The 15,397-nt window shown below is 36.8% G+C and overlaps 1 protein-coding gene across 1 annotated transcript in view; it reads right to left on the reverse strand.

Moving 5' to 3' along the window:
* The window catches only part of Mctp1 (multiple C2 and transmembrane domain containing 1), a 526,481-nt gene that overhangs the window by 81,850 nt on the left and 429,234 nt on the right, over positions 1-15,397 (reverse strand). Inside the window, exon 18 of the mRNA XM_058573996.1 lies at positions 10,660-10,779. Coding sequence (XP_058429979.1) covers positions 10,660-10,779 — 120 coding nt within the window. The remainder of the gene's footprint in view (positions 1-10,659; positions 10,780-15,397) is intronic.

A 15,397-nucleotide genomic window follows, 5' to 3' on the forward strand; every position in this document is an offset into this window, starting at 1 on the left:
TTGCTGGTGGGACTGCAAATTGGTGCGGCCAATTTGGAAAGCAGTATGGAGATTTCTTGGAAAGCTGGGAATGGAGCCACCATTTGACCCAGCTATTCCCCTTCTCGGTCTATTCCCTAAAGACCTAAAAAGAGCATGCTACAGGGACACTGCTACATCGATGTTCATAGCAGCACAATTCACAATAGCAAGACTGTGGAACCAACCTACATGCCCTTCAATAGACGAATGGAAAAAAAAATGTGGCATTTATACACAATGGAGTATTACTCTGCATTAAAAAATGACAAAATCATAGAATTTGCAGGGAAATGGATGGCATTAGAGCAGATTATGCTAAGTGAAGCTAGCCAATCCCAAAAGACAAATGCCAAATGTCTTCTTTGATATAAGGAGAGTAACTAAGAACAGAGTAGGGACGAAGAGCATGAGAAGAAGATTAACATTAAACAGGGATGAGAGGTGGGAGGGAAAGGGAGAGAGAAGGGAAATTGCATGGAAATGGAAGGAGACCCTCAGGGTTATACAAAATTACATACAAGAGGAAGTGAGGGGAAAGGGAAAAATAATACAAGGGGGAGAAATGAATGACAGTAGAGGGGGTAGAGAGAGAAGAGGGGAGGGGAGGGGAGGGGAGGGGGGATAGTAGAGGATAGGAAAGGCAGCAGAATACAACAGACACTAATATGGCAATATGTAAATCAATGGATGTGTAACTGATATGATTCTGCAATCTGTATATGGGGTAAAAATGGGAGTTCATAACCCACTTGAATCAAAGTGTGAAATATGATATATCAAGAACTATGTAATGTTTTGAACAACCAACAATAAAAATTAAATAAAAAAAAGAAATAGGTAGGATGACATATCTACCTGACACCAAACCAGTGGGTATCCTTTTCTTCTCTCTAAAGTCATACTCCTCAGTTATAGAAATGACAGAATTGTGGGGGCAGAACTTTTGCAAGAACAGAGGTGAGAAAACCATTTGGCTGACATGAAGGTAGATACTTGAGTTGTATACTCTGGAGAACCACAAAGCGATGAATTCACTGGATGTATAGAAGGCTTTGAGGGGAATTTAGGGAGTTGAGATTTCAATGACTGTCTGGGGCTCCAGGGGTTAATTGGGGATCAAGAGAAAAATCAGCCAATTATGGAATCACATTTTCAGTTGGAAGTGGCCAAAAAAATTAATCCGGTGGCAAAGGAGCTAGGTTTCAGTGAGGAAATCCTCTGTAAAAACTGAGAGTACCTTTTTGCTTTGTTATAGTCTCATATGCATTTCAGGAAAATCTGAGCAAGGTGGGAAAAACTCAGGAAGACAGTTGGGGAATAAAATATGAGAGTAACCAGGAATATCTTCTAAGGAAAATACCATTAACTTTAAACTCTGGGTGTCTCTTTTGAGTCCTAATAGATCTAAAGCAAGAAGTGCACCTTCCATTGAAGAGATCTTTAGAAAATTGACTTTTAAAAATAGAAGTGTTTTTCTTTACATTTTTTTCTATATGAACTGACATGTCATGTACAGATTACGCTCATCTTCTACCATGCTACCATTTGATCTTTCCAATTTTAAGTTTAGTCACAGAGAGCAAAAGGACAGCTATAAACTCAAGAAGTATTAAAGGTAAACATGGAATACAAGTGAAAGGCACAGACAGGAGCAGGAGTGAAGTGAGAACTGGGGCAAAAGATAGCCCTTCTTTTCCTTAGATATGCAGTTCGCATAGTACTTACTATATTCAGATACTTAAGGTTTTTTTTTTCCTCACTAGGTCATAAACTGTCCTAGGCACAGAGTATGTCTTAATCATCTTTCTTGGGACAATACTATGGTTAGGGCTGTTAAATGTTCAATAATTTTCTTTTGTTGACCAGAAATAATGGTACATAAAAATTAGCCAGTTTTTGATTTGGAAAGAAATATCAGACTAAAATATTTATTCAACCTTTTTTGAGCAATAATTATGCTGCTATGTGTAAGAAATCTTGCTGTACTGGGATTAGATACATAAATGGAAGATACGATTACAATAATAACAGGCTGGTGAGAAAGACCCATGGTGAGCCAATTATCATAATACTGTGAGAATCCTGTGCTTTTTATTATTATGGTTTCTCTTTAATTTGGTCTTGAGGTCTCCCTCAAGAGAGGCCATGAGGTACTCTACCCATTGCTAGACTAGCTCTGCTGAGGAAAATTGTATTAGACATAGGTACAGCAAAGAAGTATGAGGTTCAGGTGTGTCAGTCAGATGAGATATAAATAAAAATGCATGAGATAGAAGAAATTCCTTACTTACAAGTCCCAGAGAGGTTGAATACCAAGTTGAGATTGAGAGACATCTGGAGATGTCAGGGAGCCAACCAGTGGGTGGGGCACGTGAGAGGAGGAGAGGACCTGTGGGACTGTGACTTTATTAGGGCCCCTAGGCATTATCCTGGGCTAGTTTAAAGAAAACACATGCAAAGTTGGGAACTTATTTATGTTATTCTGGTGTTAACCATTAGATTTTACATGTCAGCAGCTGTGGGGCGTGTTACACTTTGGGTCAGTGGTTTGAGAAATAAGGGGGCTATATTACAAACAATTATACAATAGAGGAAATTCAAACTAGCCAAAGGTGATGGGATACCACTGGGTTTCAGATAACTTAAGTCATTTCTAAAAACAGATGCTTAGCAGCAACTATATAAATAAATTTATGACAGAGAGAGAAAAGGGGACTTAGAGGGGCAGGCCTGCTTAAAATCCTGGAGTCTAAGTTCACAGGGTTGACTTGTAAGGGGTAAACATGAGCAGGCAAGGCAGCCCTCCAGAAGAAATGATATGATTGACTTGCCAGGTATCCGTGCATCAAATGCTAAAACTTCAGTAATTGATAAATTGACATTAACTACCCAAAACCTTCCAAATGCATATAATTTTTTTTGCTAAAATTCTTTAAGGACCTTGTCAAAGGGCCTTATCAAGTGGTGCCCAAAGATTTGTTTAGGGTTTTTCTTATAGCATTATTTGAAACATTTGACACAAGCATTTCTAAATAGTGTTTAATAAAGAAAAAATATAATATTCATACAGCAAAAACTATGAACCCTTAAAAATCAGGTGTTTGAAGGTTTTCCAGCAACGTGAGGAATGCTTCTAGATATACTGTAGACTATACATGCAAATAAGCTAACAGTGGGTTCAGTGTAATTTATTTTTAAAACAAAATATGTGCAATAAGCAAGAAATATAAATTTACACTTGTAAATATAATTTTAAGAAAAGAGTAGAAGGTATAGAGAGAGTTATACAATAGTTGATTTGGGAAACTACAAATACATTGTTATCTCCTTTTCTTGCTGCATCTTGAACCACTCCACCCACAGTCTTCCTCTTCAGAAGTCAAGGAACCATCACCTGTCAAAATTCCTCTTTTTCACCAGGGTGAAAGCCCCCCTCCAACTCGATTCTCCAGTGGTGGGGCCCCTACCCCCATGTCTGGGCCACCACCTGCTCATGGTCAAAAACCAAGTTTTCTGTGAATAATACACAAGGTACAGCTGGAGAAGGAGCACCACAGCCATCCTGAGCAAAGCACATTGGGAAGAATCTGGCCTTAGCCAGGACTATAGCTTCCCTGAATGTGCTGTGTCTTTGCCAAGCCCACTGCTGCTGCACAGCCACATAATCTGCACTAAGTCCTCAAGCCCTTCATGTGCTGTCCCAGTGGCAAGGACTTCCAAGTGCTTCAGCCATGCTGAATGTCAGTCTACAGTGCTCATATGGCTTTCAAGACTGCATGGAGCGGGTAGTGCACAGGTACCTCCATCAAGTTCACTTGTGTCCTGCCCTGCTGGGCTACTAACTTCTGTTCCACATAGAACATTCCCGTCCAATCTCATTGGCCCTGCAGATATGATGACTTTACCATCGCCTCAGTTTCCCCATCCATCCAAAGAGAGAATCATCATTCCTTTCTCCCTCCCTTTCCATCTGTGTCTTGAAGACCAAGTGGTTGCCTTCCTTGGGCCTGTGGGATGGGTCAATAGGAGAGGAAGAGATCACATGTCTGGATGCCAGTCAGTACTGCAGTCTGGTCCAACTCTGCTGCAAGTGGCATCACCTCTCTGTGCCTTGGATTCTTGCTTTCTCTAGTTGTGAACAATCACTAGTTAACTGAGGTGACGAAAGAACGAGAGCATATTCTGACTCACTTGTGTTTTTCCCCCGTTTGGCTGATGCTCCCGCTGTTTGTTCAATAAACATTGCGCACTCCAAAACAAATGCACACGAAAATAATTGTGATGGAATAAAAGGGAAGTAAACTGAAGCTCTGGTTTTGATATGGTTTTCTCACAAGGGGTATGTCTTGCTTGAAGATGTTGGGGGACCACCAAAATAGCACAATGATGCAATGAGAGTTTTATTTCAGATCTGTAGGTAAGAATGCAGGTAGAATCCAAGGTGCATTGGGATAAAGTTGCCAGATAATCTAGGAATCCGATTAAAATGAAATTTCAAGCATGTAATCAATATTATTTAATGTAAGTATTTCATATTACTACCTGAAATTTCAATTTAATATCTTTGGCTTTTTTTGTTTTGTTTTTGTGCTAAAAACCCAAACTTGGGATGAATTTATTGAGCTTCAAGGCAGGAATTTGGGGAACTCTGAAAAGTAGAAGGCCTGGTCATTTTATGAGAAGGAAGGGATGGTAGGTAGCATGGAAATGAGGTTGGGCCTCTGGATGAGCATAGAAAATGGGCAAATCCTATTGGTCTGTGTACAGATCCCGATGAGGTGATGGTCATCAATTTGTTAGGACACCATTCTCTACAGTGAGTGACTAGGTAGTAAGGCTAAGCAACTGGTGAAAATCCTTGAGAGGGGCCATGGGGGATAAACCTTTCAACTGACATCTAACTAGCTGTTGCTTATGACTTCTTTATGCTAGTGATTGTGTTTGGAAAACTAAAGGTCTGGTTCTTTTCATGGTCCTCCTCAGATTTTTACAAGCTGGTGACCTTTTGAAAAAATTGAGAAAATTGCTGTTGAAATAAGCACGAAGAAGAAAAGAGTAATCACCCATTTTTAGATGTGTTTACAGGCTGTATGACTCAGTGCTGCTTCTGTTAAGATCACTGAGTATGTGGTCTTTTTTGGTACTGAGATGCAAACATAGGAGACTCATGATCTATGCTACTTTCAGTGAATGATAAAAGACTTATTGAAGTAGCAAGGGTCTAACTGTAACATTCAGAGTGCTTCTTTATAGAAGTCCTCTTCTCTCTCAGCTTGGCTTTGGTCAATCTCTTTTGATCCTTTTAGGAATAGTTCACTTTTTCAATGTCCATATATTCAAAATATACTGTGGACTTCTTTGGAACCAAAAGCCCTGGCTTGAAAAAAATAAATAAATAAATGTGTTTGATTGACAGGGATTCAGGTCAAACACCAGATGTTTCTTTGGCAGAATTTCCTAAATTTCCCAACAACAGCATTTATGGTGGAAAAATCATTATTTTTTCCTTATCAGCTTCATTTGTAGAGATAATTGCTCTGAGACTAAATGGACCCAACCCAACAAGAAACAATATTAAGTACTATTCTAAAGAGGAAATGAGGAATCAAATGCTTTGTCATTAGGGTGAGCTAGCTAAACATTTCGGATTTACCAAAATGTTTTAGCAAGGCAGACTTTGTCTCAATTTGTGTCACAGTCATATCATGAGTCAGAATGATTTCATTGATCTGCCCCACTCTTCTGTCTTTTAATGCTGCCATTGATTAGGCAACTGAGACTGTTGTGTAGGAGGAATATCATGACAGTATGAATGAATGTTCTTTTAAAGTATAATTTAAAAACACTGCTTGAAGAATTTCTGTATGTCAAAGAAATTCAAAGACTTTCTTTCCTAATGTGAAAGATTTTCAGCTTTGATTTACTTCCCTGTGCTCACCCGGGTAGATGGAAGGTCATTCTCCAGGCCACAAGTGCTTATGAAATTAATGGGGGGGGTCATCTGAGCTAGAACAGATGTCCAGCATTCTTTCATGAGAATTCATGGGGTTCCTCATAGGAAGGAGTCTTGGGACACTTGAGGTTCTGTTTAAAGCTCTGGACACTTAGAAAGTGTCCCTTGGGAAAGACATGCCCAAGTATGCACCACAAAAAAAAATAGCCTGGGGCTTCAGTAAAGGGAAGAACTGGGTTAACATTTCTCTATTCTGTGGTGGTCCTTATTTACCCTTTTTCATTTTAAATTTCTGCATTTTTAAAGTGGGGAGAAAACTACTTAGAATTATTTACTTCATATTATTGTTGTACAGAATAAAAAGAGATTATGTTTCTTAGCAGGATATTTTATACATAGAAATTGCTTAATAAATATCAGCTCAGTTTCCTGAATGAATAGTAACTAAGTTAAGGCGGGTAATGTTTGTCATCAATATGACTGCTTGAAGATAGAGATAGTGCTGCTGTTTTTTTCTGTAAGTTATGGGAGAAACTTGCCCAGGGAGAAGTGGGGTGTACCAAAATGTAGTCAGAAGAGAAAATGTAATCGACTTGTGATTAAGAGCATAAGCTTTAGACAGATGAATTGGCCCTGTTTCTGTGTATATAAAACAGAAATAATGATACCTACAGAGTGTGTAATAGGCCCCTGGTTTGCTTGACCAGCCTATTTCCTTCAATCTCTGAGACTCAAGTCCATTTTCTAAAGGAAGGGCTCTTATAGCCATGCTTATTTCTCATGAGCAGGTTCCCTTAATTGCCACAAATAAAAGGACAAAGGGGTTCACCTGACTTAGGAGGACTTAAACCATTGACTGGGCTGGCACATTCAGCCTAAAAGAGAACTCCTCCTAAAAGAAGACTAAATGACATGATGAACATAAAGTGCTTCACATGGCACCCAGGGTGTAATGAGGGCTTAGTAATTTTTAAATCCAAAGACCATTTCCTGGCATCTGTTCTATCTAAACTTTTTTGTCTACAGTACCTATAATTTGGCCGGTTGGCATAAGCCTAATAGGCAGTACAGGGGAGACTTTTTCTCCAGGTTTTGGAGTGACAGCTCAAACCAAGAGAAGGATGACATTTCTAACTTTATATCCCTTTCATGCCAGGGACATTTCTGAGTGAAGCATGTATTAAACAGTTTTCCCAGGAAAAGCCTAACAATTCTCATGCTAGAAATTTTAATGTCATGGTCCCAGCCTAGGTAGATTCAGACCTAGGACTGCTTATTTTTAACAAGTCCAACTGGGAAACAGTGGAAGTGAAATATCATTTTAAACACACAACCTTCTCATGAGCACCCTGAGTCAACAGCTTTAGCCTCAGCAATGGCTGGCCACTTATCTTGTCTTTAACAGGTTCAGTTTGTTAAATGCAGCAAAACTTCTTCAGTAAGGATCCTATCTTTTATGTTTTCTCATTAAACTTGAACAGGCACCATGGGGTGGGGGAAAGGTGACAGTTTCAGCTCCTGTGATCTTAAGGATATCCAAGAGAGGAAAGGCTTTCCTAATAAACAATAAACACACAAGAAAACCTTCTCCTATTGTGGTTATAATCTCAACTATCAATCAATATGTTGAAGACAGAATTTTCATCCATTTATGTACTTTTCATCTTTCACACGTGTTCATTTTCTTTTCTTTTTCAACTTCTTAGGTCACGGAAATATTATTTCCTTTTTTAAATACAGATCTGAAGGTCATTTTGATTTGTTTTTCTTTTATAGTTTTCATCCTAATTAAATTTACTCAGCTGAATTTACAGATATGTATATTTTTCATGACAGAATCCCCATCCTCACAATATAGCAAGTTTCCTGTTTGGGGGTTAGCTAACAATGTGATTAATGCTTCTCAGAGATCTTGTAAAGTTTTTACATATGCTGAGAGATTCTGCAAAATTCTGGGCCACCAATAAGAGCTTAGTTTAGAAATACCATTCTTCTAGGGCTATGCACAATGCAGAAGTCATTAAGTCACAGCATAGCAACCCCTACAAACACTTTTCCTTAATTTGTGCATGCATGTGCATATGTGTGTGTATGCACACACACACACACACATAATCTGTACCCAGCAAAGTATAATCCAGGTTTCTATTCAAAAGGAGCAACCAGTTCAAATGCACAGCTGGGTATGCCAGAAAACACATAATTAGACAAATTGGATTTAAGAGTTACGTAAGGTCTCAACTGAGCCAGTGAATAAGAAGCTGAATGAAACGTTGTGATTGCTGCTCTGGTGCCTGGAAAGAACAGAATATGTGGATATGTGTGTTTTGGGCAAATAAAAGGCAATTACTGGGAGTTATGGAGTGTGGTTGGCATTCCATGAGATTTAGACTATAGAATGTTCCACAGTGGGCTGTACTGGGGGATAAAATGTTGTCCAGGGCTAAAAGGAAGAATCTGCTAGAAGATATATGCATAAAAGGAAGATTTGGTAAATTCTATTTTGGAGTTGTATTTTATTTAAAAAAAAAGAAATGATTGTTGAAACGTTACATGTTATATAATTTTAATTACATATTATGTAATTTTCTACAGGCTTATAAAAAGTCTGAGAGAATTTTAAGTACCAAGGACACATTATATATTATTATTTCTCCTCTAAAAGTGGACTTTTCCATCTGAGGCATGTATATTCTGGAAAAGATAATAAGCAAAGTCCACAGCTTCAGAATTTTTCACTAAGAATTCTCAAACTAATGACGAAATGTTGAAGATAAGTCTCCTCATAGGATTATGAAGCTAAAACTAAATTACCACTTTTTCCTATTTGCAAATAATCTTATTTGCAAATTTGTCTCAAGGCAACTGAATGAAAAGTAGATATTCTTCTCTCTTGACAATCTCCCCGAAATAAATGGGACAAAAAAGCAATTGTCTGACAGAGTCCTATTTTCCTAAAGAAAATATTGTGGATTAATTGACAAAAGTACCTATTAGTCCCCATGACACTAGTGCTTATAGCATTTGGGGCTTGTCTCTTAGTGTGCAATTTAAATATGTATCCATAAAATCCTTGCCAATAATAATAACTTCTTGTCTATTGATGCCACCTAACCATTAAAATCTCTATTAACAATCTCATCTTTGATTTGCTATAGTTTACAAAAAAATATTTTGAGCACCTCTAACTTGCAAATCACATGCTAACGACAGAGGGAAATACAAAGATGAACACAGTCTCTTCTTTCAAACTTACAATCTAGTGAGGGAGACAGAAATAAAATAGGAAAGTAAATATGGTATGTTTTTGGGAACTTTGCCATGCACTTAAGTGTTTGTGAATCAGGATTTTTCTTTAATTTTGATGATAAAGAAAATAATTTTGAAGAAGTATATTTTGCTTATGTTACCACTTGAAGTGCACTTTACTTCAAAGGGGAGTTCTTTTATTTCACAGGTACATCTGTGCAAACATGGTGCTTAATATTATAAGAATTTTATTACATAATAATTTAAAATGGTGATCAAATAACTGCATCATTATGCATACAATAGTTGATAAACAGTTCTGATTACACATCAAATGGAGACGCCTAATGGTGCATTTAAAACATTTATGTAATCTGACGGGAAAGAACATATAGTTACCAAGTAGATTCTCACGTCTGGTAATCCTTAAAATTCTTCTCAGCAGCTATCTATCTAGATATTCAATTACAAATGTAGTGTTTGGAGAAGACACCCCCTTCCTCATTATTTATACGTTGGGAAGTTTTTGGAAGCAAATATTCTAGGGATATAGAGACTGGAATAATCTAAGGGGAACAAAGCTGGGCAGGAGAACAACAAAAGTGATTCTAGTGTGACTAGCTTCAACTTCTTAGTCTAAGGGGTGGGGGACAGAGAGAAACTTTGTCTCACACATTCTGAAAACTTTCAAAAATGCCAAAGAGGGGAGGTGGATTTAATTTAACTTTCCCTAGATTAAAGGGAAGTTCTTCATCCTTGAGCTAATATCTCAATACAATCCCAACAAAGAGAAGTTGTTGTTCAGCAAATGTTCATTGAATTAAGGTACTTATTTTTTTTAACTTTTTTTTCTTTGTAGTTGTAGATGGACAAAATGCCTTTATTTTATTTGTTTATTTTTATGTGGTGCTGAGGATCGCACCCAGTGCCCTGGACATGCTAGGGAAGCACTCTGCCACTGAGCCACAGCTCCAGCCCAAATTAAGGTACTTTAATACACTTTTGCAGGTCAACAGCCATCAGTCCTTCCTTCCTTCCAATGACTATAGAGAGAGAACTGTCATTTGGTTGGATCATTAATAATTTTGTGAAATGTCTTAGTTTAGGAATCATTAAGACATAAAACAAATAAAGAGACCAAAAGAAACAATCATTTTGAGGAATAGCCATTTATGATTAAAGAAAATCACAGTTCATTCTTTGGTGTACTTCCTACTTTAGTTTTTACCATGGTAAGTGTAATGTTAGAAATAGGTAAATACTTTCTATTGTGTTAGGACCAAAGAGTTATTAGTTTTGATCTGATAAAACTTTCCTCCAAACTTGAGTATTTATAGACAAATTTCTAGTTTGTAAAACCAAATTCAATGTTGATCTTGTCAGAGAAACTAGGAGTAAGAACAAACACACACACAAGTAGGAAAGTAGAGACTTACTGTATCACGTTGCCTGTTATCTTTCCCTGATATTATCAAGAAGTAGTTCCATGTCAATAGTAACAACAAAACCAGTGGTATCATGTAGAGCTCAAAGTTCCAGACAACAAAGAGAAAGAGCTGGAGGAGAGAGAAGAGAGAAAAAGAGATGAGTCAACTCTGAATTTCATTAGATGGACTTTCTTATTCATTCTTTACTTCAAAAACCACAAAAACTAAGTGCTTCAGAACAGGAAGATTTATCTTGAAAACAAAAGCCCTAAGAACTTGTTAGGCATTTTTCTAAAAGCATAACTGACCCCTTGAAGGCCACTGTTAAGATTTTTTTTCACATTGTTTAATTTCTGTGAAGGAAAAACTGATATCATTACATTGTCAAAGAGGCAATTTTAATTTTTCTCCTCCAGTGAAATTATCGTTAGGTTTGACAAAAAAAAAAAAAATTTAAAAAGACAGCAAAATGAGCTTTGCTGCATTGTTAGAATAGCCTGTTCTATCTGCCTTAATGACAAAGAATGAATCACTATTTAACATTAGGAACTTTTTAAAAAATCTCACTTGGATAACACAATGCAACCAGAATAATAGGCAGATGAAAATACCAAGTCTACACCTGAGAGCCCCAAAGATGTCACATTATGAAAAAGCACTGCTACCAACAAGTGTGAAAAAAGGTTGGCTTAATATTCAGTATAGAAATCAAACATCTATTGAAAAAAAAAGAGTAATTCTATCAAGTTATTTTGCCAAAGGAAATTCTAAAATGCCTATTTATATTATTTTTAAAAGCCATCTATTTCTCTAAATATATAAACCATTTTTTGTTGTAAGATAAATGTTAAACTAAGAACCCAGGGTAGCAGATGGAGCCATTCTAAGAGCATTTACACTGGAAAACAGCACAACTTTGGATGTGACGTGTGACTCACACCACACCCCCACCAAACTCCTGGACAGATCATCTAAATTCACTGGGTCTGTGGCTCCTGCTGTCAAACTAAGGTTATGTTAAGTTAGGTGGGATTTAAGAGCTGACTCTAATGCTAACTAGCTGTACAACCTTTCAGCAACCTATATATTCTCTCTTTAATTTCTTTCTCTAAAATGGGGGCAATAGAAGTGTCACTTCACAGGTAGGAGAATTAAATCAATAAAATGCCTAAGGATTCAATATACTGCTTGGTACCCAATACGTGGGCAAAACCATTATTGTGTAAATATTATTGATATTCAGGAAATTTAATTATTCACTAAGGTCCTCAAATTCTAATAGTGAAAGCTGGAAAGTCATCTGCCTACTAAAATTTAGCTGAATGGTAGCTTTACTAGGAATTTCAGCTGGTTGGGATGACAAGCACCTTGTATTTGATAGGTCAGGACATGGAGGGCGTAAGGAGACTCATGCCAGGCACAGCAGCATGGGCTACCTGCAGCCTCATAATACCTCTCAGTCTAGTCTACAGCCTGTCCAAATGGCAGAGAGAAGTAAACTGTGTGGAGTGATAGAGATCCCATCCTGATAGCTGCAAGACCCAGGCTCTAGACCTTAGAAAGTCACGTTGTCTCTGTGTTTTCACGCCTAGACAGAGGTCTATAAACCTGATCACCTCAATACTTCAATATTTGAAATGACTTTATGACATGACTGTACCATCTCATTTTTTAACACTAAATGTTGAAAATAGTACATTGTATTCAATTTTTTCATATTTATAACCCAGATGAACACCAAAAAGCATAATTAATGATTTAGTAACCCAAGAAATAAATCTTGAACAGAATTACATGGTAACTATAGATTTAAATTCCTCAATAAGAAAATTTCCAAATATTGCAAAACATGAAACATGACCCATATCTTTTCTTTCATCATAAAAGCAGAAAGATTTCTATAAAGATAAAATATTTGCATTTAATTTTTGAAATTTGTAAAATATATACAAAGATGATAAAAATTATGATTTATAGACATGATTATTAAAATTCATGTTTATAAAAATAATTCAGGAAATGAACTAAGATAGATTTAATAGACATCAATATATGTAAAGGGGAGAATTATTTTTTACTAGAATCCATATTAATTCTTTACACATTTTGTTTAACGTTTAGACACCCATGAGAATGTAAAATCCTTAAGGTTAGAGACTTCTTTTTTGTTCACTGTTTTATATCCAGAGCTTAGAATACTACTTAAATACTCAGTAAGTAAATTTTTATTCAATTAATGAGGAATTGGACACTGGATTCCTAAATTACTCAACAGAAATATATTTAACTATTAGTAAAATTACTATAGAGCCACTACATAAAACCAATGGACTTCAGAAAAATGCATTCATAACTACAACCTTGGATACAACTAGCAAATTTCTCTCCCCAATAAATAAGTCTACCTTAGTATTTCTGGACAATATTCTCTTTACATCCTGGCTATGCAGGCATGAACTGTTTTGCATGTTATGGTCTGAGCACAGTCTTTCCTCTAGGCCCTTCTTATGTTTGCCTTTTTTGAGAGTACTCCCTCTACTCAGTATGTTCTAACCTCATGGCAGGTCTTAAGGTTATTCTACTACTAAATATGACAAACTGTAATCATTTTTAACCTGTTGAGCATATATATTCTCCCTTGTAATGTCTACTCCTAGTGTATTCCAGAATAAACTTTTTGTAATGTCTATGTATTGGTGTTAGTTATAGGCCTTTTTACATAGAAAAAAAACTTTCTAGATAATAATTCTGCAAGTAATCAAAACATCTTCCATGCTTTTTTCTTCTCTAGGTTTGATATCACCGATTGCTTCAAGCACAGTAACAAAGTATGATTTCTGGGAACTTCCCTATTTTAGACTTCTACCTTTTATCAGATACAAATCAATATATCAATAGCTTTCTTAAAATGGAATACTCAGAACTGACATGAAACTTCTCATGAATACCTGTAGTGTATATGCATCCTGTAGACATGGGCACCAGAACATGGGTTAGGGAAAGACACAGAAAAGAGAAACAAAGGAAGAAATTACATTAGGTTTAGGGATCCTGGCAGTGGAAAAACAGTCTCCTTTCCTAGTATGTGTTCTTTAAGAATCTATTATTTGAGTAATTGAGAAAGGAACTCCTATTCTTGAAACATCTTTATCTTTTAAAACCCCAAGAAATCTTTGAATAGATTCTAAATACATAAGCATTTATTTATTTTTCTTTTTCAACACCCAATTGAAGTTTACAAAAGGTTAAAATATATTCATTGAATACTTACCATGTATGTGCTATGAAACACTGGGTGTTCAAAAGCAGGAAAAACATCATCTCAGGAGTCATATTGTTAAGAATCACTAAGAAAAAGAAATCCTTCACTATATTGTTCTTATTAGCTGGTGAGAGTCCTCTGATAAAAAGTGCCCTCAGAGAAATAAAGCAACTTTTTTACTCATTCTCTTTACACCGAGGCCTCTTCCTAGGGACCCATTGTGCTAAACTTCTTCCCTACAGAAAAACTGTGATAATGAGCCAAGTGTAGTGGCACATGCCTGTAATCCCAGGGGCTTGGGAGGCTGAGGCAGGAGGATCCTGAGTTCAAAGCAAGTCTCAGCAACTTAGTGAGACCCTGTCTCTTAAAAAACAAACAAACAAACAAACAAACAAACAAAACCCACCAAAAACCATAAAAAAGGGCTGGGCGTGTGGCTCTGGTTAAGCATCCCTGGGTTCAATTCCCAGTACAAAAAACAAAAACAACAAAACTTAGATAATGAAAAGGCTAGGCCTTCAGTATCCCAGTAGGGCATCCGGAGAAAGAAGCTGCAGGTGGGAGAAAACCCAAGGATGGCCAGATCAGCTTCGGATCTGTCCTTGGTCCTGACTACACTTTTCCATAGGTTGAGATATATTCATGGGTTAAAATAGGATGAGAAAAGAAATTAAGAAATAAATCCTCAACACATTCACAGAATACAAATATAAACCATAAAATGTCTAGCATTTGTCCTTATCCAAACTTCTAGAATCCCTTTTACCTGTGTGGAATGTGGAAAGAGGACCCAAGGATTCTAGATTTTTTTTAGGTGACAAGGACTCTCACAAATTTATATAGTATTTAATTTCATTCAATTCCATCACTATCATATCCTTCCATTATTTCCCCTTCCATGTCACACAGTCTCCTCAACTGTCTCTTTCACTGTCTCCCACTTCACCCCTGACACCCATGTTTTATAAGGAAACTGGGACCATCTACATTTCACTTTTAAAGAACCCATGCCTCCATTCCAAACCAACAATGTAGGCATATATTAGTTATCCCAGATCTCTATAAACTGAAACTATTCTAAGTATTTGATGGTTTTCTTTTTAAAAAAATTACTAAATGGTGGTTGTGATTTATATTTAGAATTCTATAGCAGAAACTCTTCATGAGACATATTAACCAAATAGTGATAGTACACACAACCTCCATCATTAGGAAAGAATACTGAGAGTTCTACCCATTATCCTGACTGTCCAACGTCCTCTTTCAACTAACTTTGGAATGTCAACCAAGATAATGGAATCCCTCAACAGACTGCTGCTGTTTCGTCCATTGAAGAGTGCATCAGTGTTCACCGTAGGCTTAGAGGCATGCACATTCCCTAGTTCCTAGCCATGAACTTGAGCAAGTTACTAGATTTCATTTAGCTTTATCATCTGAAGAGGGGAAATTATATGATTTACTTGGTGGCTGTGAGGTGGAATTTTC

This window comes from Marmota monax, unplaced genomic scaffold, assembly GCF_021218885.2.
Source record: "Marmota monax isolate L192 unplaced genomic scaffold, Marmota_monax_Labrador192_F-V1.1 WCK01_AAM20220418_F8-fsc00018, whole genome shotgun sequence".
Taxonomy (NCBI): domain Eukaryota; kingdom Metazoa; phylum Chordata; class Mammalia; order Rodentia; family Sciuridae; genus Marmota; species Marmota monax.